The sequence below is a fragment of the Aquarana catesbeiana genome, linkage group LG02, assembly GCF_042186555.1.
Source record: "Aquarana catesbeiana isolate 2022-GZ linkage group LG02, ASM4218655v1, whole genome shotgun sequence".
Classification (NCBI taxonomy): domain Eukaryota; kingdom Metazoa; phylum Chordata; class Amphibia; order Anura; family Ranidae; genus Aquarana; species Aquarana catesbeiana.
In genome coordinates, this window is record NC_133325.1 from 19,823,751 (window position 1) to 19,847,700 (window position 23,950).

The window sequence follows — 23,950 nt, forward strand, 5'->3', positions numbered from 1 at the left end:
TCCTTAGGTCATACATTAACCCATCGAGCGCCCCCTAGTGTTAACCCCTTCCCTGCCAGTCACATTTACACAGTAATCAATGCAATTTTATAGCATTGATCGCTGTATAAATGTGAATGGTCCCAAAAATGTGTCAAAAGTGTCCGATGTGTCCGCCGCAATATCGCAGCCACAATAAAAATTGCAGATCTCCGCCATTACTAGTAAAAAATAAATAAATAATAAAAATGCTATAAATCTATCCCCTATTTTGTAGACGCTATAACTTTTGCGCAAACCAATCAATATACGCTTATCGCAATTTTTTTTTACCAAAAATATGTAGAAGAATACATAATGGCCTAAACTGAGGAAAAAATTTGTTAAAAAAAAAAAAAATTGGATATTTATTATAGCAAAAAGTAAAAAATATTGTGTTTTTTCAAAATTGTCCCTCTTCTTTTGTTTATAACGCAATAAATAAAAACCGCAGAGGTGATCAAATACCACCAAAAGAAAGCTCTATTTGTGGGGAAAAAATGATAAAAATTTCATTAGGGTGCAGTGTAACATGACCGTGCAATTGTCATTCAAAGTGCGACAGCGCTGAAAACTGAAAAATGGCTTGGGCAGGAAGGGGGTGAAAGTGCCCTGTATTGAGGTGGTTAAAAAAATGTATATATATATATATATATATATATATATATATATATATATATATATATATATAAAAGAAAGCATCAAACTAGAAAAATAAAATTAACAATAAAAAAATAATAATTTAAAGCACCCCTGTCCCCGCGTGCTTGCTCGTAAAAGCAAACACATACGTAAGTCGCACCCACATATGTAAATGGTGTTCAAACCACACATGTGAGGTTGAGAATATTTTTAATATCTAATATTCTTGTATCTCAAGGATGTTTCCGGCTGAATAGCATTGATAGTCAAACTGACTTAAAACAAAGTGTGGCATCATAAATGCAATGTAAAAAGTATAATAGTTAAATTCAGTGTGGGTAAAAATATATGAAATAGAATAAATAGTTCTAAAGCTGTAATAAGCTTATGAAAGCATGTGTGCTTCATGGCTGCTGCCTACTGTCCATCCTGTCTCGTGTGTCCCAAAAGGAAGCAGGAAATGACGTTCTTAAATTTCTGGCAGAATTCAGTTGTCCCAACTTATCAGTCTCTTCGTGTGAATATGTCAATGTCATACCTCCTAGAGGGTGTGTGTGTGTCTGTCTGCCCTTCAATATGGAAGCGTTGCCTTTATATGTTACATGTGAACATCATAACCTCACACAAAAATTTAGAACCTTGTATGGCAGACATTTATTTCTGCTAACTTCAGCAATATGCTATACAAAAGTAGGGATGAGCTTCATGTTTGAGTCGAACCCATGTTCGACTCGAACATCGTGTGTTCGGTCGTACGCCAAATTGCGAACGTTATGGGCCGTTCGTGCCAAATTTGAGTGGCACGTCACGGCCCATAATTCACTCCGGCATCCCAGTGCATTGCTGGCTGATGTTTGGCCAAGCATGCACTATGACCGGCATGCTTGGCCAATCACAGCGCCGTCTGAACAGAGAGCCATAATCGGCCAAGGCCAAGGAGGCTTTGGCCAATTATGGCTCATGGGGTTTAGTACACGCCCCACACTATATAAGGTGGCCTGCACGGCGACCCTGTGTAGTGTGTTCCGGCGTTCAGATAGAGAGAGAGAGAGACAGACAGTGTCATTTGATTTAAGTTAGATAGAGTAGGCAGGTCGAGTCAGTTAGCTGCAGTTACAGTGTATTGTGTGTATATATATGCATCCCAGGTGTTGTGTGTGTGTGTGTGTGTATAGGTATTCTAGTTACTGTACTGTGTACCCTGCACAGTCTCACCTACAGTATAGCTACGTGCAGCCAGGTGCTTGTGTAGGCTCATTGAAGTATTTCCAGCTACTGTACTGTGTACCCTGCACAGTCTCACCTACAGTATAGCTACCTGCAGCCAGGTGTTTGTGTAGGCTCATTGAAGTATTTCTAGTTACTGTACTGTGTACCCTACACAGTCTCACCTACAGTATAGCTACCTGCAGCCAGGTGCTTGTGTAGGCTCATTGAAGTATTTCTAGTTACTGTACTGTGTACCCTACACAGTCTCACCTACAGTATAGCTACCTGCAGCCAGGTGCTTGTGTAGGCTCATTGAAGTATTTCCAGCTACTGTACTGTGTACCCTGCACAGTCTCACCTACAGTATAGCTACCTGCAGCCAGGTGCTTGTGTAGGCTCATTGAAGTATTTCTAGTTACTGTACTGTGTACCCTGCACAGTCTCACCTACAGTATAGCTACCTTAAGACAAGTGCAGGTGTTATCATACTAATAATACTACAGGCAGGCAGTTGATTCTGCTAGCTGTAGTATAATCGGTGTATATGTATATATATACAGCCCAGTTTTGTGCAGCTCACTGCAGGCCAATAGTATGTCTGGAAGGCCAACAAGGGAAGCAGACAGTCACAAGCCAATAAAAGAGGGCAAGCAGGCTCTGTGTCTAGAGGCAACAGTGCTGGTCGTGGACACGGTGCATCCTCATCAGCACGTGGCCGTGGGAAACGCTTGGCCTGTTTTTCGGCAGCTGGCCGCGTTGAACCGCAACATGCAGAAGACTTGGTCAAGTGGATGACAAAGCCGTCCTCATCCTCCTCATCCTCTCTCACCCAGGCTCAGGGTACTTTGTCTGGCAAAGCAGCTGCCAACGTGGCCTCTTCCCTTGGCTCAATGGCATCAGTGACTCCTTCCCTAGACCCACCATGTCCTTCTGAGGAGTCCCTCGAACTGTTTGACCACAGTGTTGGGTACATGCTCCAGGAGGGTGCCCAGCGTTTTGAAGGCTCCAATGATGGTACTCAGCTAGAGGAAGGCAGTAACGTGAGCCCAGACAGAGGGGGTGCCCAAGAAGGACAGCAATCTGGCAGTCATGTTCCCCCTGCTGCAGCATACTGCCAGGTTTGCTCCAATGATGAGGAGGGAGGGGATTATGAGGTCACTGACTCCACGTGGGTAACTGATAGGAGAGAGGAGGAGGAGGCACATCACCAACGAGGCAGGATGCCCTCCAGGGGCCAGCCTAAGGGCAGCACACTGACTACATCACACTGCAGAGCTCCGCATGTGCAGGGCGCTGCTGTCTCTGCGCATTATTCCAAAAGTTCTTTGGTGTGGCCCTTTTTTGAGACGAGTGCATCAGATTGCACCGCTGCTATTTGCAACATATGTCTCAAGCATATCTCGCGTGGCCAAAACATCTACCGCTTGGGCACCACATGCTTGACCAGACATATGTTGACCTGCCATGCAGTTCATTGGCAAGCATACCTAAAAGATCCACACCAAAGAACAAAGAGGACCTCTCCTTGCTCCTCATCAGCTGAGATCTCCAACCCCACTATACCTTCAGTCCTCTGAGACCTGCACTGAGAGGAATAAAGGTGTAGAATTAGGTGTGTCACAGCCAAGTACTTGCGGGCAATCTGCTATCGGTACACCGATGTCAGATTGTACCAGGCAAATTTCCCTGCCCCAGCTGCTGCACCCCCGAAAGAAGTTCGCTCCCAGCCATCCACATGCCCAGCGGTTGAATGCTAGCTTGGCAAAATTTCTAGCACTTCAACTGCTATCTTTTCAGTTGGTAGACTGCCCCCTTCTGTGAGTTTGTGGAATGTGTGGTTCCTCAGTGGCAGGTTTCCAAACTCCACTTTTTCTCACGGAAGGCAATTTCGGCTCTCTACAGGCATGTGGAAGGCAATGTCTTGGCCTCGCTGGACAGGGCGGTCAGCGGTAAGGTGCATATTATCTTTGACTCATGGTCCAGCAGGCATGGACAGGGACGTTACCTAAGTTTCACGGTGCATTGGGTGACTCTGCTGGCAGCTGGGAAGGATGCAGGACAAGGTGCAGTATTGTTGGTGGTTGTTCCGCCACCACGCCTCCAAAATGCCACTACTGGTGATTCTGACACACCTCTCTCCTCCACCCCCTCCTCTTCTTCTTCCTCCATGGCCTCTTCCTGTGCTTTGTCCTCGGAACCAGTGGTGCTCCGTAGGCGTTCAAGGGGCTACGCAAGTACGCAGGCCAAAATTTGCCATGCGGTGCTTGAGCTGGTGTGCTTGGGGGACAGGAGCCACACTGGGACAGAGATTATGTCAGTTCTGCAGGGGCAGGTTCAGAGGTGGTTGACGCCACACCAACTTAAGGCAGGAATGGTGGTTTGCGACAATGGCACCAACCTCCTCTCCGCCCCCCGACAGGGACAACTGACCCATGTGCCCTCTTTGGCTCACGTCCTTAACTTGGTGGTGCAGCGGTTCTTGGGCAGGTACCGGGGCTTACAGGATGTCCTGAGGCAGGCCAGATCTGTGTGCATTTCCGCCGGTCATATAATGCCAGTGCTCGGCTGGCTGACCTCCAAAAGGAATTTAACCTGCCTAATCTGTGACATGCCCACCAGGTGGAACTCAATGTTGGCCATGCTGCAGTGGCTGCACATGCAGCAGAGGGCCATCAATGAGTACCTGTGCGACTATGGCACCAGGACAGGGTCAGGGGAGCTTGGTTTTTTTCCCCACGCCAGTGGGCTATGATCAGGGATGCATGCACTGTTCTGTCACCATTTGAGGAGGCCACGAGGATGGTGAGCAGTGACTGTGCATGCATCATTGACACTATCCCCCTTGTCCACCTGTTGGAGCACACGCTGCATGGAATAATGGACAGGACACTTGAGGCAAGAACAGAGGCAGGAAGAGGAGGACTTCCTTAGCTCCCAAGGCCCCCTTTATCCAGACAGTGTTCCTGCGTGCCCGCCAATCACACAGGAAGAGGACAAGGAGGAGGAGGAGGAGGATTGTGTCAGCATTGAGGTGGAGCCTAGCACTCAGCATCAGCAGCAGTCTTTAAGGGATCATTTACAGTCCCAAGAAACCCGTGGACTTGTACGTGGCTGGGAGGAGGTGGCTGCAGATCATGTTGTCCTTAGTGACCCAGAGGACTCCGGACCCAATGCCTCAGCAAACCTACGCTGCATGGCCTCTCTGATCCTGCAAAGCCTGCGGAAGGATCCTCGTATTTGTGGTATCAAGGAGAGGGATCATTACTGGCTGGCAACCCTCCTTGATCCACATTACAAGGGTAAGGTTATGGACCTTATCTTGCCGTCGCAGCGGGAGCAGAGGATGAAACATCTGCGGGAGGCCTTGCAGAAAGGTCTGTGAAACGCGTTCCCAGAGACTGGGAGGTTACAAACTCCTGTTCCTGGACAACGTGTTGCTGAGGCTTCAGTCAGTCAAAGTAGGAGCGGTGGAGAAGGTGGCCATCTGACCGATGAGTTCTGACAGTTTTTTAGTCCGCAGCCCCAAGGTATGATCAGTTCCAGCAACCATCGTCAGCGTCTGTTTTACATGGTGTAGGAATACCTAGGGGCAAGATCTGACTTGGACACCTTTCCCACCGAAAATCCTCTGGGTTACTGGGTCTTGAGGATGGATCACTGGCCAGAGCTTGCACAGTATGCATTTATGCGCTTCCCATTGGGTCATGGGAGACATGTCTGGGGTGTCATTATGTTGGAAGTAGTCTTCAGTGGTCTTAGTGACTTCAGCCAGGTCTCCCGGGTCAGTGAGAAGGGAAGCATCCAATCTGCAGGTCCTGGTAGTCATTTCCCATTGTGGAAACTGCAAGATCAGTGTGATCGGGTGGTGGTCGGAGATGTACATACTCTCTATGGTCGCGTCCTGTAAGAAGGTCAAGTCTGTCTAGTGGATAAATAGATAGTCTAGCCTCGAGTAGCGGCTGTGTGGAGGCAAGAAAAATGTGTAGTCTTTCCCCTGGGGCTGCAGCGTACGCCAGGTGTCATGAAGCACAAGGGAGGCTAATGCAAGCTTGGCTTGACGCAAGGCTGAAAATGGGAGTGAGGAGGTACCTGTGGAGGTATCAAGAAGCGGATCTAGAGCCATGTTGAGATCCCCCCAGTATCAGAAGGCCTGTCTTAAACGTGTTGAGCTGTAGGAGGACATCTTTTAGGAAGGTTACCTGTTTAGAACTGGGGCAATAGATGTTCGCAAAAGTCACCGGTCTATTTTTCCAAGTCCCTTTTAGGATGAGGAATCTACCCTCTGGGTCAAGGACTTGGTCCGTAAGGCGGAATGGGAAAGATTTAGCAATTTACTATGGAAACCCCTTTTGTTTTGGAGTCAGGACAAGTCGCATGGTAGACCTCTGGGAATCGGCTATTGGATAAGCGAGGAATGGAGCCTGATTTAAAATAAGTTTCTTGCAGAAATATCACTTGAGCTTTGAGGCGGTGTGCCTCAGCAAGAATACTGCTCCGCTTTACCGGGACGTTAAGGCCTTTAGCATTCAAAGAATAGACCTTGAGGGATAAAGGGGCCGATGATTGTACCCGCAGAAGGCATGTTGCAGTGGTCAGAAGTACTTATTAGTGCCGCCCCCAAACTTCATGAGGAAGGGGTCTAGAGGCTAGAAAGGAGGGGGGTAGGGAGCAAAGACCAAGGGAGAGAAACAAAAAAGAAAGGGGGGGAGAAAGAGAAAGAAGAAAGAAAGGAAAAGGGGAGTTAATGAGAGAGGGGGAATTACAGTCAAGGTTAAGCTCACTCCGGGAAAGCACTCAGGGCTAACCAGTAACCCCAGAGAGGCTTACCCCTGAACAAGCAAGTTACCCCCCATGCGGGGGTCACAATAGAAATACCGGAGGTAATACAGTTTAGCTGAGTAACCTAATGAGGGACGAAGTTGAAGACTAAAATAATGTAAGGCTTTTCCGGCTGGTTTCAAGGGGTATACCTGCCTCCTTGAGGTGGGGAAGAAACCTAGCACCTAAACAACTATATGCACACTTCCTACCATCCAGGAACCCAAGCAAACATACTTTAAGGTTCATAAGAGACCTCGGCTCTGCTGGGTGAGATGAAACCGCGCAGGTCCTCCCACAATAAGTGAGAAGGGCCCACACCGGCCCCCCCTCACCAGCAACCTAGGGAGCCTTGACGGGTCAGGAGTACCACCTTATATCAACATGTTGCTTTGTGGTATAGGCCCACTTGTAGTTAAACAAAGCAAAATAATGGGTAACAGTCTAAACAAATGACATTTTATCATATTAACATTTTAACATTTAAACAGTTAGGCTGCTTCCATAGTGGCAAAATAGGAATGTCAAAGTCCCCATGTCCAGGACCATCGTAAATCGCGATGGGTCCAGGGATTAGGGGTCCCGAAAGCCCACAAACATCCAGGCTTTATAAGGATCCCTGCTTTACCTGACGGCAAGGAGGATGCAGAGCCCTAAACCTCCTGACTGCAAGAGAACCTCCACGGCTGTAAGGGCCAGCGTAGGCCGGGTAAAGGCCTCCCCCTACTCTGGGATTTCTGGGACATCTTCCTTCACATCCATAGTCGGTCACGGATGCAAGGGTTAGAGTACACCATCCTCAGAGCAACCATGAGACAGTTACTGTATCATATACAGGAGTGATACACTTCACAACATTAAACCAGTATTCAGTAGAGTACCATCCTGATGAGCTATGCTTGGCACCTATCCCTAGTACCTATGAAGATGATATTCTGTAAGAGTTTCTGAGTTGTCGGCGTATGTGCCGTGATAATAAACTGGCGAGTCCAGATCCTCTCTGTCCCCCCCACCAAAAAAAGGGAACCCAAGGGTGACACCGGGAGGGGCAGGGGGTCGATGACAATAATGTGACACCAAGAGCAAAATGTCCAGTACTACCGTCACTGACAAAAATAGGCTAGATAGAGGGCAGATGATCACCAATCATGTCATACAGAAGCTGCCTACATTTAGCATAGAGAGTCAGTGTGGCTTAGGGGGGAAGGATACGCCTCTTCCTAAAGCTCGGCTGTTGCCTTGTGTGGAAAAGTTATCTTAGTGATTGGACCATAGTCGGGAGTGGTGCAGAGATGGCTAGGGTTCTTCTGAGGCAATCGCATACCTCTGCTTAGTACCAGTTCAGAGATCCTAAGTAAAGTCACCTGTCACATTCTCTGGTGGTAGTACTGCATGAGGAAGCTCATGATGGTTCCTGGGGTATATAGGGGAGGTAAATTCTGTCAGTAGGAGTATGATGTAATGGGGAACACATTGATCAGGCAGAGATCAGGTGTCAAGCAGTTCTGCATTACTCGTTCGCCATATGCAAGCACCATTGTTGATATTGTTTCTCAGCTTACCTCACAGGATATGTTAAGGAGCATACATAGGGATAGGTACAGGCAACGACACAGCTCACCGTCTGGGCTCCTGCGGATTTAATGATCGGTTTTGCGCCTGGCAGATGGCGGGGAAACACGCAGGCTTTTGTTGGTTTCCATATCTCCCCAGCGTCTCGGTGGTGAGTCAGCTGAGGGTCAGCGGTGACGTTGTCTGCTTTTCTGCGACCTTGGGGTGTCTCCAGGTTGTGTGGGGATCCAGGGTTCTGGCCGTAGAAAAGCTCCACACCAATCTGGATTTGGGATCATCGGGATTCCTAGGCTGTCGAAGATCCTTAGATCTGCTGGTGTTCTCAGTTGGGCCGTGCGATTACCATTAGTCCTTTGCAGGCTGTGTAAATATACTATTGCACATATATGTATTCACTATCACCAGTGATAAGTGCACAAAAAAGCAAACAGTGAAATATATATGCCAAAAAAAAATTATATAAGTGAAATAAAAATTATTTTAAACAATAAAGTCCACTCAAATAGACAAAATGAAAAGTCCACTATTATAGACAATCCTCCGGGGGGTGACTCAATGATCTTCTATGAATGGTGACATGCAATTCCAACACTGGAGGTGATAAGTGTAGGGGTACAGTGCAAACAGTGCCTCCACCACGAGAAATGCTGCTGCTTACCAGCTCCCTAGATCTCTTTTTACGGAGATCTAACGTGTCTTAGGCTTTTAACCCAGCCTCAGGTGTTGCGGTGGCTGTCAGCGCTAAGAGGATTCCCCACAGTCTCAGTATGGGATGTCATCTTGTATGGCAAGCAATCGTTCATAAGCCGTAAAAAGATATAAAACTTCCATAGTGTATTACGTTTTAAAAAATGTTATTGTATTAAAAGATATTGCACTTACAATTATGCAGATGGTATTCAGCGATGGATAAAATCAAGATCAAAAACACAAGCCGGCCGGCTCTCGTAAGCTGCCCGTAACTTCCGGGTACAGTGCAGTATGTGATGATGTCAGCACGCCGCTCCTCCCTATGCCGTTTCGTCACAGATGACGTCTTCCAGGGGTACTGGCGGAGTGCTGACTCACCACCATAAGTACACTGCACAACTAGTGGAACGCCCAGTTCTGAACTCCTGGTGCCCCTCAATTCGCCATTTTAGAAAAGGGCATATGCCCTATAACACTAGAAAAAGCTGATGTTCAGTTGCCTGATTGTAACCTCAACCAAAATTAAAAAGCATTGTAATTTGCCAGTTGGTCAACAAAAAAAATGTAAAATTAAGTTAAAAATTCTGTAATGATTGGCCATTTCCACGGACTTTACTTACATTGACTAAAAAAGTAGTGCCATAACATCTGATAAACATTAGCCAATCAATCTAAAAAATCTTATTAAACTTATTGGTGCAATTTAGAACTAATGCACCCGCTCAGAAGTGAACTACTGAAAAATAAAGAGATGCTATTAACACTAAGGATGGACAAAAATGTCATAAATGTCACTAAACTATATAATCCTCAAATTCCCAATGTGAGGAATAATTTGTAATTAAACTAAAATTAAAATAGTTGATGTAATTACAAGCGTATGCACTCGCTATATGTGTAGTGCCTATCCTCCCAGAATGAACCCTGTGCTCCTACTGTCTGGCATGGGTGTAAAAAATATTAATTATTCTATTACTTACTAGTTATTAGTTCTATATATGGGCAAATGGGCAAATATCCTATTGATGATCATCCATTATTGGGCCTTACCTATCCTGATTGGTAGTCAGACCGATAATAATAAGGTGCTTGAAAATGGGAGCTACAAAAAGTACTCCACTAAATATACCTTTATCAAGGGAGAAAAAATTAGAACCCCCTAAAAGAAGCTATAAGATTATTATTTATTAATTGGGGTAGGCTAGAATGTCTAGGGAAATCCCTAGAATGTATGCCCCTTAGTTCCCATATGTTAAATATATCAGCATGCTCCATACCTCCATATTTGAACTTTTCTGTTATAAGACAAAACTAGAAAATATCATCTGAAAAAGCATTTCTAATCCGATCTCCCAAGCCAACAAAACAAATATCACGGGGTCTCCCAGGAGTTCAGAATAGAGTAAAGACTATAACTATGACCTTCTAGCTATTATCAATGAAAGAATTGACATCTCTATCAACATTCAGGCCGTATGGGGTGTAGCTACGTACCCTATGTATCCAGGCCATTTCGAGCCTAGACAATTCCCTCACTAAAGAGCTACCCCTCCAATGAGCACTGAACCTGTCTATCCCTAGAAAAATTGTATTAGCAGGGTTATGATTGTGGTGGATAGCATAATGTTTGGAAACAGAATGGAATTTGAAACCATTCTTGATATTTGTAATGTGCTCCCCCAGACGAACTTGCATAGGCCGTTTGGTCCTGCCTATGTACTGAAGCCCACACGGGCATTGCAATAAATATACAACACCCATTGAGCTACATGTGATAAATGGTTCGATGCAATGTTCTTTAGATGTGCTACTTGAAATAAATGATTCTGTTTTTCTCTGTCTATTTTTATGTAGTGTACAAATCTGGCACCTACGGCATTGGTGGTATCCAGAGAGGTTCTGAAAAAATGATACTCTCTTTATAGGTGGATCCACAACATTGGGGGCGATTTTATCGTGAAGAGAGGGGACTCCTCTAAACACTATTTGTGGTTTTTCAGGTATGAATGTTTTGATGACTCTATCATTTCCCAACAAATGCCAGTGTTTGCGGAGAATGTTCTTAATAAGATAGTGTTGAGTAGAATAAGAGGTGATGAAAGGTAAAGTTGGTCCATCTTTGGTTCTCCCAGAACTTTCCCGGAGCAAGGTGGCTCTATCGATTTTTTCCACCTGTTCCATAGTTCTTTCTAAAGAGTCACCATCATAACCCTTCTCTTCCAATCTATTTTTGATGATACCCGCCTGAGTTCTGTAATCGTTTATGTCTGTACAGTTTCGTCTCATTCTTATAAACTGGCTTTTTGGAATGGACTTAAGCCAAGAATCATGATGGCAGCTCCCCAAGGGGATAAAAGCGTTACGTTTGGTCTTTTTAAAGAACGACATTGTTTTAAAGATGTCCCATTCTTTATTATAGTGAGATCAAGAAAGTTTATTCTATCATGGCTCATTTCGTGGACAAACTTGATACCCCTATCGTTGTTGTTGATAGAGGAAAAAAAGTCCTCTAGTTGGGGGCCAGTGCCATCCCATAGGAGGAGGACATCATCTATATACCTAGCCCAGAAACGCAAATGTGGGCTTCGGTCTTTATAGATGACGTCCTCCTCCCATTTGCCCATAAAAAGGTTTGCCAAACTGGGGGCATACTTAGCCCCCATAGCTACACCACATTGTTGTCAGTTGTATTGATGGTCGAACCAAAAATAGTTGTGTCCCACCGCATACCCACTTTTTTAAAATGGCGGATTGAGGGGCATGAGGAGTTCAGAACTGGGCGTTCCACTCGTTTTGCAGTGTACTTATGGCGGTAAGTCATCACGCCGCCCGTACCCCTGGAAGACCTCATCTGTGACGAAACGGCGTAGGGAGGTGCAGCGTGCTGACGTTATCACATACTGCGCTGTACCCGGAAGTTACAGGCAGCTTGCGAGAGCCGGCCGGCTCGTGTTTTTGATCTTGATTTTATCCATCGCTGAATATCTGCATAATTGTAAGTGCAATATTTTTTAATGCAATAACATTTTTTAAAACGTAATACACTATGGAAGCTGTATATCTTTTTACGGCTTATGAACGATTGCTTGCCATACGAGATGACATCTCATACTGAGACCGTGGGGAATCCTCTTAGCGCTGATAGCCACCGCAACACCTGAGGCTGGGTTAAAAGCCTAAGGCACTTTAGATCTCCGTAAAAAGAGATCTAGGGAGCTGGTAAGCGGCAGCATTTCTCGTGGTGGAGGCACTGTTTGCACTGTACCCCTACACTTATCACCTCCAGTGTTGGAATTGCATGTCACCATTCATAGAAGATCATTGAGTCAGCCCCTGGAGGATTGTCTATAATAGTGGACTTTTCATTTTGTCTATTTGAGTGGACTTTATTATTTAAAATAATTTTTATTTCACTTATATAATTTTTTGGGGCATATATATTTCACTGTTTGTTTTTTTGTGCACTTATCACTGGTGATAGTGAATACATATATGCATAATAGTATATTTACACAGCCTGCAAAGGTTTATGTAGAGGATTTCAATATACAGCACAGCTTATTATTTGGTATGTTATTTTGAATGCATGTGTCTTGCATTTATTAGTTGCAGCTAGTTCACAGTACTTAAGTTTAATTTTATATATTATGGTTTTTGGGATAGCGCAGTAAAAATATTTTTGAGATTACCATTCGTCACTTGAAGGCAGAATGGGAATTTCCAACGATAAGGAATGCGTCTCTCTCGCAGAGCTTGTAGGAGAGGGTGGAGGTCCCTCCTGTGTTGTAAAGTAATGGCGGACAAGTCCTGGAAGAGCTGAATACGTGCCCCTTCATGTTCCAGGTGAACATGATTGCGGGCCAGGTGCAGGATCTCTTCCTTCTGGGTAAAGCTGACTAGGCAGCAAACAGCATCCCTGGGTGGATCAGTGTCCCTACCCCTTGGCCTCAGTGCTCTGTGGCATCTCTCCATCTTGACAGGTGCATCTAGTGGTCTACTTAGGAGGGTGTTGAAAATGGCCCAGACCACGGCTTGTAGTTGGGGGGCCTCCACAGATTCAGGGATCCCCCTGATACGGAGGTTGCGCCTGCGGCCCCGATTGTCGAGGTCCTCCATATGTCTATGCATGTCAATGAGATGTTGGCTATGTACAGACACTGCTTGCTGCACCTGATGGATGGCCTCGCCATGCGTCATGGCCGCCGCCTCCACATGTTCCACACGTGAGGCAACTACTTTGAGGTCCGTTTTCAGGTCCGCGATTGCTGCTGTTAGTGTGTTCTTAATGTCCATGGCCACATTCTGGAGGTCCGCCAGGCACAGGAAGGGAGAGGGACCTGAGGAGGACGCACCCATCTGAGAGGCTGCAGGGGAGTCAGCTGTGGCCGCGTATCCTGTGTAACTACAGACTGGATCTGTGTGCTGAGTTCGGAACATCGCTGGAATGTTCCTACTCAGTTGGGTGGACTTGTCCAGCTGAGAGCAGGTGGCTGACTGACTCCTACCCGTCATTTTACTGCTTGTGGGTGAGGTTTTAGCTGCTGTAGAAGGCTTACTTGTAATCCCGGACGGCGGAGCTCTCTCTCTAAGCAGCTATTTCGCTCTGGTGCTAGGCCATGCCCCAGGTGTCTTATCTATAATGTGACCAAACCAGAATAGTTCTGCTACTTTATGATATATTATATACAGTGACAGTAGTAGGTGTGACAGTTATGAGATATAATTAGGTGGGGCGTGACATCAGTTGATGAGAGATTCTGAACAGTGACTGATGTGATTGCACAGCTCCCAACTGTCCCTGATCTCGAGGGACTGTCCCAGATTTGGAACAAAGTCCCTCTTTCCTCCTCATTTGTTCCTCATTTTGGTCTGATCTATATAGTTGTATATAAAATGCATCATTTTTTCTTCAAAGTGTTTGCCAGTGGTAAACCTTTCATCCAGATTGCTGCATTTGTAAATTTCAAGAGCCAATATAAAGGAATAGTAGTGGTAAAAAAAAGTTGTGGGTTTAATTCTCCTTTTTAGGGGGCATAGCAGGGGATGTGACCTATGCCTACCTAACTTAGCTAATAAGTGTCCCTCGTTTCCATCTCAAAGCGTTGTGAGGTATGTGACAGATTTGGATGCAGTGACACAGACAGCTGTGAGAGCAGACCTGTGATGAACCTAGTGCCACCAGCAGCAGGAGACCTCAAGACGTACATAAATTGGAGTTATATGAAGATCGGTGACAGAACAGCTGCAAAGAAGCTAAAGCTGGGCAAGGCCAGAGAGGAGGACTGCACATTTGATGCCTTCCCTTTCTTGGTCACCCAGGTTGAATGCTGAGATAAGGGTCTATTTTGTTTTTTTGGGTCGCTCTCTTTTTCTGGTTTTACAAAAATATGTACTGTTCCATTTCCGAAAAAAAAGGCATCCCTCTTAAAATTCATATCAGACCCTTACCTAGCCATGCAGCCTGGTTTGCCATTAAAGGGGAAGCAAGAAGTGTTCAGTCTCCTCCTTAATCATACCAAACCACATATTTCCCTCTTACAATGCACCCTATGCTCATGTTGGGGCCACAGGGAACTCATCCCACATCATGTGTCCTAAAAGTGATGTGGAAGTTTGCAGAAAGACTTTTCAGAATATGGAAGCCCTCTTTAGAATAAGGGGTCCCAAGACATTCCAGCCCCCATGGGTGAATGAGTATGCAAAACATTGTATCACTTGTTATGATTGACAAAGAAATACAAATGCTCTCACCACAAAGAAAACCACAAAGAGGCGCCCATTTTGATTTATTTTCTATCCAATTATATTTTCATTTTACATTTCATGGAGTGCTAAGGACATGTTATAACGATATCCTGAACTTCCTGAGGGTCCCATTTAGGGTTGCCACCTGTCCAGGACTCATCCGAACAGTACGGGTCTTGAATCATGTGCCCGGGTTTTGTACTGCCTGTAACCTGGGCACATGATTCAGTCCAGACCAGGGACAGACCATTTAGGCAGGGGGGACCATCAGCACACCTGCCACTGTGGAGACAGCAGCAGCGGTATTGCTTATGCACTGTGCCTGTGATGTGTGTTGGTATCCGAAGCTCCTTTCTGTCCCCTAGTCTCATCTAGTCTCCTGCAGGGTCTCTCTGATCTCTGACCCCCCCCCAATCACCAGTGCACTGTACTGAGAGAACTGGGAGGCGGAGCTTACTGTAGCTCCTGTCGGGCTGGCTGCTGCTCACACTACATGCAGGGAGAGGTGAGCTGAGTTTTTTCTGGGAAAAGTTTCCTTGGGTGAAAATTTGCAGACTTTCAGGAGGATGTGATCTTTAGATAATGCAGTGAAGGGTTACTGTGATAGGAGAATCAGAGGAGATAGTGAGTGTGAGTGTGGGGGGGGGGGGAGTCTGCAGCCTGAAAACATTTGACAGATAACTCCTAAGAATCACACACTTCTGTCTATGCAAACATCCCCCAATTATTCAGACCAGATAATGTGAAGTAATTAATGACCATTCATGTAACCCTGTGTATATATGATGAATGTACACCTCTGTACAGACTCAGAGCCTGGATAACATGGGTTATATGAATGGTAATTAATTACCTTCTCATCATCTGTACATATAGAGTGCTAGTGGGTAGATTATATAGATCTGTACTTACGGCTTATAACAGATTGCTTTCATCTAGTAGTACTGTTGTATGATTAAGACCCCTTTCACACTGGAGGCGTTTTTCAGGTGTTTTAGCACTAAAAATATCACCTGTAAAGCATCTGAAACATATGTCAATGCTCCCGAGTTAAAAATGCTCCGCTAGCAGCTGAAAAGCGCTGCTAAAACGACAGTAAAGCGTCGCTAAAACTAGCGGCGCTCTACCGCTAAAGCGGCAGACGGCTCAGTGTAAAAGGGCTCTTATTGTTGTGTATATATTAGTGGATGAGCACAAGAACTTTTTTTTTATTACAGACATCACTATCTGACCACTTCTCTGCCCACAATGCCCTCCAGCTTGCATCACCCCCAGACCGCTTCATACATCCAGCTGACAGACATCACTCCGAGCTGCTTCTTATCCCCCAACTGAGGGACATCATTCCATAGTCACTTTCCTTCCCTTATCTTCCCAACATCACTCCCTGGTCACCCCATAGACACTGCAAGAAATCCCTCCTCATTCTGCCCCATCATACCCTCCACACTCCTTTCCTGTACATACTGCCCCATCATATCCTCCACACTCCTCCCCTATACATACTGCCCCCATTATACCCTCCACACTCCTCCCCTATACATACTGCCTCCATCATACCCTCCGCACTCCTCTCCTGTACATACTGCACCCATTATCCCCTCCACACTCCTCTCCTGTACATACTACCCCATCATACCCTCCACACTCCTCCCCTATATATACTGCCCCCATCATACCCTCCACACTCCTCTCCTGTACATACTACCCCATCATACCCTCTGCACTCCTCCCCTATACATACTGCCCCCATCATACCCTCCACACTCCTCCCCTATACATACTGCCCCCATCATAGCCTCCACACTCCTCTCCTGTACATACTACCCCATCATACCCTCCGCACTCCTCTCCTGTACATACTGCCCCCATCATACCCTCCACACTCCTCTCCTGTACATACTACCCTATCATACCCTCCGCACTCCTCTCCTGTACATACTGCCCCATCATTCCCTCCACACTCCTCCCCTATACATACTGCCCCCATCATCCCCTCCAAACTCCTTTCCTATACATACTGCCCCAATCATCCCCTCCACACTCCTCTCCTATACATACTGCCCCCATCATACCCTCCACACTCCTCCCCTATACATATTGCCCCCATCATACCCTCCACACTCCTCTCCTATACATACTGCCCCATCATACCCTCCAAACTCCTTTCCTATACATACTGCCCCCATCATACCCTCCACACTCCTCCCCTATACATACTGCCCCCATCATGCCTCCACACTCATCTCCTGTACATACTGCCCCCATCATACCCTCCACACTCCTCTCCTGCAGATTTAGATGTAATGGGGAACTCTGTTGAATCTGATGTAAAGGGGGACTCTTGTGATAAACTCCATATGATTAGAAATGTTATTTAATCACAAAATAAATGTATATTGTATACTACATAAACAATTGTGGTGTATTGCTTTGTACAGAGGTAATGAATTTAATGTACTACAAAAAAAAAGAAATGTTGGCGTGTGCGCCCCCGTCCCTTTGGATGTACAGGCAGTAACCGGGTTCTGTATGTTTGGTCTTAAATTGAGTTTATATGTAAGTTGGATCAGGTCCATTTTCAGTGCTGTTGTTTCCCTTTATAATTATATTCCATGTCACATATGTCAGAGATTTCCAGCCTCCATTACCTTCTATGACAGCTTTATTCAATAACACATATATACCCAAAATATCCTATAAGAAACATTCCACGTGTATACATTTACAGCAATCAACAACCTTCACCGACTCCAAGAATGACCCCATTCATGAACAGGCACATTGGCTGCTATATCTTACAATAAGGATAAAAATCCCTATAAATCCTAATTATGAACCTCCTCAGCATATGATAGAAACAGAAAACAATCCAATAATCTCTTACTTTGCCTCTTTTCCAGAAGAAGGGATCAGTGATATTCATTAATATTCCGGGCACAAAGTCTTGGCCTTTAATATGGCAAATTCTGTTATAGAGAAAATGTGAGTTGTTCAAAAAAATCCAACTTTGTAAAGCAAGTTCAGTTGGAATTTCTTGCCTCTCATTAAAGTAGATCTCACCATCGTGTGGATCGGTGTAATGAACGTTTCTGACATATTTGTGCAGCTGTTAATGGAAGACAGAAATACACACATTACCATCTACAGTTATAAGAGTTCTGGAATTAACCACCTCAATACCGGGCACTTTACCCCCCTTCCTGCCCAGGCCAATTTTCAGCTTTCAGCGGTCTCACACTTTGAATGACAATTGCGCGGTCATACAACACTGTACACGCATGATGTTTTTAGCATTTGTTTTCACACAAATAGAGCTTTCTTTTGGTGCTATTTATTCACTGCTGGGTTTTTTATTTTTTGCTACTGAGAAGTGGCACTGAAGGGCACAGATGGGGGGCACTGATAGGTGGCAAATGTGGGCATTGATAGGTGGCACTGGTGGGCACAGTTAGGCAGCACTGATATGCACTGGTAGGTGGCACTGGTGAGCACTGCAGAGCAGCAGTGGCTCTTCCTGTTCGGGATCGATGTCCCTCTGACAAAACCTGGGGTTCTGCTTTTTTTTTTTCTCCTCACGCTGTTAGCGTGAGTAAAACAAAAGCCGATTACCGATCTTCTGTTTACATCACGTAATCAGCTGTCATTGGCCGGGATCGGCCCCTTACTCCGATCTATGATCAGCCAAGTCTTATTGACTTGCTGATCACAGAGCATGCCACGTGCACCCTGCAGGGGGCACACAGGTGGCGCGATCTCAGGAGGATGTACATGGGCGCCCTCCCGGCAAGTAAGACCTGCGCTGTAGCTGTCTTTAGACCCACTGTTGTTCCCACCTGAGGAGCACCCTTCTCTGACATGTTTCACTTGCCACAACATTGCCTGCCACACGTAGCGTATTGCCACTTGCTGTGTCCCAGAGTGAAGGCAGACAGCAGAGAGATGATGTAATATCTCTGCTGCCTGCGGCTGCACAGTGTGGGCGGAACTACAGTGATGCAGGGCAGGCGGTGAGAGATGTCATCTCTCTGCTCCCCCGCCCGCCCGCCTTGCTGATTGGCCATCAAGCCCACTCATCTGCTGACTGGCACGCCTGTTCACTCAGCCACTGACCCGCCCACTTTCTGTTCCCCTGTACTGCCCGCACGCTCCTGTCACCTTGGCGCCGGGCTCCTCAGTGGGAAAAGCAGCGGAGCGGGCAGAACGCAATCTGCCACCTCCCTGAAAGTGCCGCTCGGGACCAATGGTACCATCGGGTCCCATCGTAGGGCCAGCCCTGGAGACAGGGGTGGTAGAAAGAAGGATCTTTATATACAGCACATAAACAAGATGAAAAAATCTTTAAAGAGACGCATGTGGTGTGCAACCTGTGGCCCACTGGGGTTACTAAAAGTTGAGATTGCAACATTTGGTGCTGTACATCTTCCCCACTCAACATACCTCGCCTAACAGCACAGTCAACACTCTCCTCTTTTGACCTGGCTACTACTGAAGAAGTTACAACATTTTTCTCAAATGCCCACCTAACCAATTGTCCACTGGATCCTGTTCTCTCACAACTACTATGGTCACCATCTTATTCTATCCTATGCTCCCTCACTCACATCTTCAATCTCTCCCTCTCCCTTTCCCCCTCTAAAACATGCGCAAATCCCTCCCATACTTAAAAAGCCCTCACTGGACCCCACCAACAACTTAAGACCCATCTCATTGCTCCCATTCACCTCTAAACTTCCAAAACGCTTGACCCCTTAGAGTCTGGCTTTCGCTCTCAGCCCTTCACAGAAACTGCCTTACTAAAACTCACTAACAATTTACTATCTGCTAAAACCAATGGCCACTACTCCATACTCCTACTACTTTACCTCCTGTGGCCTTTGGTACAGTTGACCAGCAGCTCCTTCTCAATAAACTCCATTCCCTTGGCCTCCGAGATTCTGCTCTTTCCTGGTTCTCCTCCTACTTATCACAGCGCTCCTGCAGTGTTACCTACAACTCTGTCTCCTCCTCTCCATTGCCCTGTTCTGTGGGGCCCCCCCAAGGCTCTATTCTTGGACCCCTTCTCTTCTCTACACTTCCTCCCTTGGTCACTTGATAACCACCTACAGCTTCCAATACCATCTATACACCAATGAGACTCAAATCTATCTGTCTACTCCTCACCCCACTCCTTCAGTCTCCTCTTGCATTATTAACTGGTTCCCGACCAACTCGCGTACATATACTGCAGCACAATGGCACCGCTGAGGGAAACCCCGTACATATATGGGATTCCTTTAAGAGCCACCAGAGGGTACGCGCACCCGCTGCACGGCAGAGACCTGATGCGCATGGCCGGCGGTGGCGATCGATAGCATGCACGAGTGCCAGCACAGGGATTTGTGTGTGTAAACATGTGTGTGTAAACACACAAATCTCTGTGCTGTCAGAGGAGAGGATGCATGTAGTTTGTTCCTAGTAAGTAGGAACAGCAAAATGTCTCCTCTCCTACTCAATCCTATCCCCATACAGTTAGAACACACTGAGGGAACACACATTTAACCCCTTGATCGCCCCCTAGTGTTAACCCCTTCCCTACCAGTGTCATTTACACAATAATCAGTGCATTTTTATAGCACTGATCGCTGTATAAATGTCAATGGTCCCAAAAATGTGTCAAAAGTGTCAGATCTGTCCTCTGCAATGTCGCAGTCCCGCTAAAGATCGCAGATCACCGTCATTGCTAGTAAAAAAAAAAATAAAATTATAAAAATGCTATAAATCTTTCCCATAGTTTGTAGATGTTATAACTTTTTTGCGCAAACCAATCAATATAAGCTTATTGCAATTTTTTTTTTTTTTAAGAAAAATTATGTAGAAAAGCGCTGCGTAAACTGTTGGCGCTATATAAATCCTGAATAATAATAATAATAATGTAGAAGAATATATATTGGCCTAAACTTATGAAGAAATTTGTTTTTTTTTTAAATTGGGGGATATTTATTATAGCAAAGTGTAAAAAATATTGTTTTTTTTTCAAAATTGATGCTCTTTTTTTTTGTTGTATAGCGCAAAAATAAAAACCGCAGAGGTGATCAAATAGCACCAAAAGAAAGCTCTATTTGTGGGAAGAAAAGGACGCACATTTCGTTTGGGTACAGCATTGCACGATCGCGCAATTACCAGTTAAAGCGATGCAGTGCCAAATTGTAAAAAGTCATCCGGTCAGGAAAGGGGTAAAACCTTCCGGGGCTGAAGTGGTTAACTTACTAACTAACATATCAGTGTGGATGTCGGACCACTTCCTAAAACGAAATCTCTCTAAAACCGAGCCATGCTTGGCCAGTCCATCACCTTTACCCTCACCCTCAGTATTTGATACACGGCCGATTTTGCAGGTTTTCCTACTTACAAAGCATATAGAGGTCTGTAATTTTTATCATAGGTACTCTTCAACTGTGAGAGACGGAATCTAAAACAAAAATCCAGAAAATCACATTATATGACTTTAAATAATTAATTTTCATTTTATTGCATGACGTAAGTATTTGATCACCTACCAACCAGTAAGAATTCCGGCTCTCACTGACCTGTTATTTTTCCTTTAAGAAGCCCTCCTGTTCTCCACTCATTACCTGTATTAACTGGACCTCGTTACTTGTATAAAAGACACCTGTCCACACACTCAATCAAACAGACTCCAACCTCTCCACAATGGCCAAGACCAGAGAGCTGTGTAAGGACATCAGGGATAAAATTGTAGACCTGCACAAGGCTGGGATGGGCTACAGGACAATAGGCAAGCAGCTTGATGTACAATAATAATAATTAATAATGATAAAAACCAATCAGCTTCCAGGTTTTTTGTCAAAGGTAAGTTGAACAAGCTGAAGTTAGAAGCTGATTGGCTGCCATGCACAGCAGTACCACATTTTGAACTTTTATTAAATCAATCTCACTGTGTCCAAACAAAGATCGTTGTACCGGGCTGTGGTGTGCAGTCCTGGTACCATGTGCTCACCGTGACCAATTACAGCGATCACATGTCATTTGTAAACAATGATGGTCATTCATAGGCATTGTGTACAATTGCAATCTATGTGATTGGTCACAGTGATCACATGGTACAGGGTCCATCACAGCAGACTTGTACCATGTGATAGCTGTGGACAATCACAGCTATCACAATAGTACACAATGACACATGAATGGATGCCATTCACAGTGTAAAAATTATTTCTTATACAGTGATTATCACTGTATAGGCAATCCTGATCACTGCCTAATAAATCCTGATAAAAAAAATCCTGATCACTTCTCCAGAGCAGTACAGTGTCACTATGTTGACACTGACTGTACTTTTTGAGTGACAATATGTAAAAAAAACAAAACACATTTTATTTAATTTCTTCATTTTCCAAAAAAGTGTGACAAAAAAAATTATAACTTCAAAAAATTCACCATGCCTCCTACTAAATCCCTTGGACTGAATACTTTCCAAAAAGGGGTATATGTACTGGCCTGCCATTTTTAGGGCCTCAAGAAATACGATCGTCTGTCAGTGCTTTAGGATTGTTCGATTTTCAAACACATATCCCATAGTTTGGAAACTCTATAACTTTCACACAGACTAAATAATAGACACTGATTTGGGTTATTTTTACCAAAGAAATGTAGCAGAATACATTTTGACCTAAATGTATGAAGAAGGTATATTTATTACAAAAGTTTTGTAAGATAAAATAAAATTTTTTTTTTGTAATATTTAGCATTTTTTTCATTTATAGAGCAAATAATAATAAAAAAAAACAGTGGGGATTAAATATCACTAAGTAAAAGCTCTATGTGTCTCAAAAAATTGATAAATTGAAAAAAAAATGTAAAAATGTCATATGGGTACCATTGTTCCATTCCAATTGTCATTCGAAGTGTGACAGCACTGAAAACTGAAAAATGGCCTGGGCAGGAAGGGGGTGAAAGTGTCCAGTACTGAAGTGGTTAAAAACTAACCATTTATTTATATTTAAAGGCTAAGTTCACCTTTAGGCAAAAAATAATAAATGTACATCTTTTTGCAAGAAAAACACCCTGCAGTGCACTGAGCGCTGCACAGTGCATTCTGCACCCTGATTGGGCAAAGATTTGCCCAATCAGGGCACAGTGTAAGCTGGTTATTAGGGAGCAGGGCCAGGAACCGCAGCGTCCTTAAAGAGGAACTGCACACTGCTCACATAATTTGTAATAAAAACATCTTTGCCATTCTGAAGCTTCCCTCCAACCACTTTGCATATTATTTTATATATACTGTGATTCTGTACATGCTAAATATGCTGCATAAATCTCCCTCTGCTGAGTCTGGCTGCATCCATTTTTACTGTGGGCAGCTAAAGCTGCTGCCTATTCACTTCCTGTATTTACACAGACACACAGAGGCGCAGCTCCAGCTTTGCAGCTCTCATTGGCCCTCTTATGACTCATCTCCCCTCCCTTTCCTGGCAAACTCTCAGGAGAGTGAGAGAGCTGTGCATGATGTCATAAGCCTAGGCTAATGACCAGACAAGGAACAGGAAGTGGGCTGTATAAGGGATTTACTGGCAGAAAAAAAAATGTTTTACTATCCAAAGTTAAAACAACAAAAGCAGAAGATTTAATAGATGGAAAGATGAAAAAATGACTGAAGTTCCATGTGACAGGCTCACCCGGGACAGAGGCTATTGGAGGGGACTGAATGCAAACCTCTTGCCCACCGATTATGGGCCCTAGCATTTGGGGGAATGGTGCTCTCTGTGAGCTGTATGCCTGGGGACCCTGGGGTTGGTGTTACTTTGGATTCAGCTCCATGTCCCCCCAAAACACACAGACTCTGTGAACCCTTTATATGCCATATTAGAATGATAAGACTGAATTATACTGTTGGGACACATCCTGTGAGGAGATGCTGGTGTCATCAACTCCACTCACCTGTCTGATGTCAGCTATAATGTGTTTAAAGTAAATGATTTTAGTCTGGCTTACCACAGGTTCTACGGGTATTCAACTCATTGTTGTTTGTTCTAATTAACCCTGTGTTGATGTTTATGGTAATGTGTGTTAATTGAATGAGCTGATCACATTAGCCACCACCACTGGCTAGGAGACGAATGGTCTAGGCTGAGGAGGGGGGAGATTGTTGTTTGTATTGTTAATTGTAATTAGCTCCAGCTATTGTGTTTATACTACTGTGTGAAGCTCGGTGCCCACAAGTCTGTCATCTGGTCTGGGTAAATTTTGTAGTAAA

The 23,950-nt window shown here is 44.9% G+C and overlaps 1 protein-coding gene across 1 annotated transcript in view; it reads right to left on the reverse strand.

Annotated features, from left to right (window-relative positions):
- The window catches only part of LOC141129619 (vomeronasal type-2 receptor 116-like), an 89,732-nt gene that overhangs the window by 60,416 nt on the left and 5,366 nt on the right, over window positions 1-23,950 (reverse strand). The window contains exon 2 of the mRNA XM_073617715.1: window positions 17,582-17,803. Within this exon, the coding sequence (XP_073473816.1) occupies window positions 17,582-17,803 (222 nt within the window). The remainder of the gene's footprint in view (window positions 1-17,581; window positions 17,804-23,950) is intronic.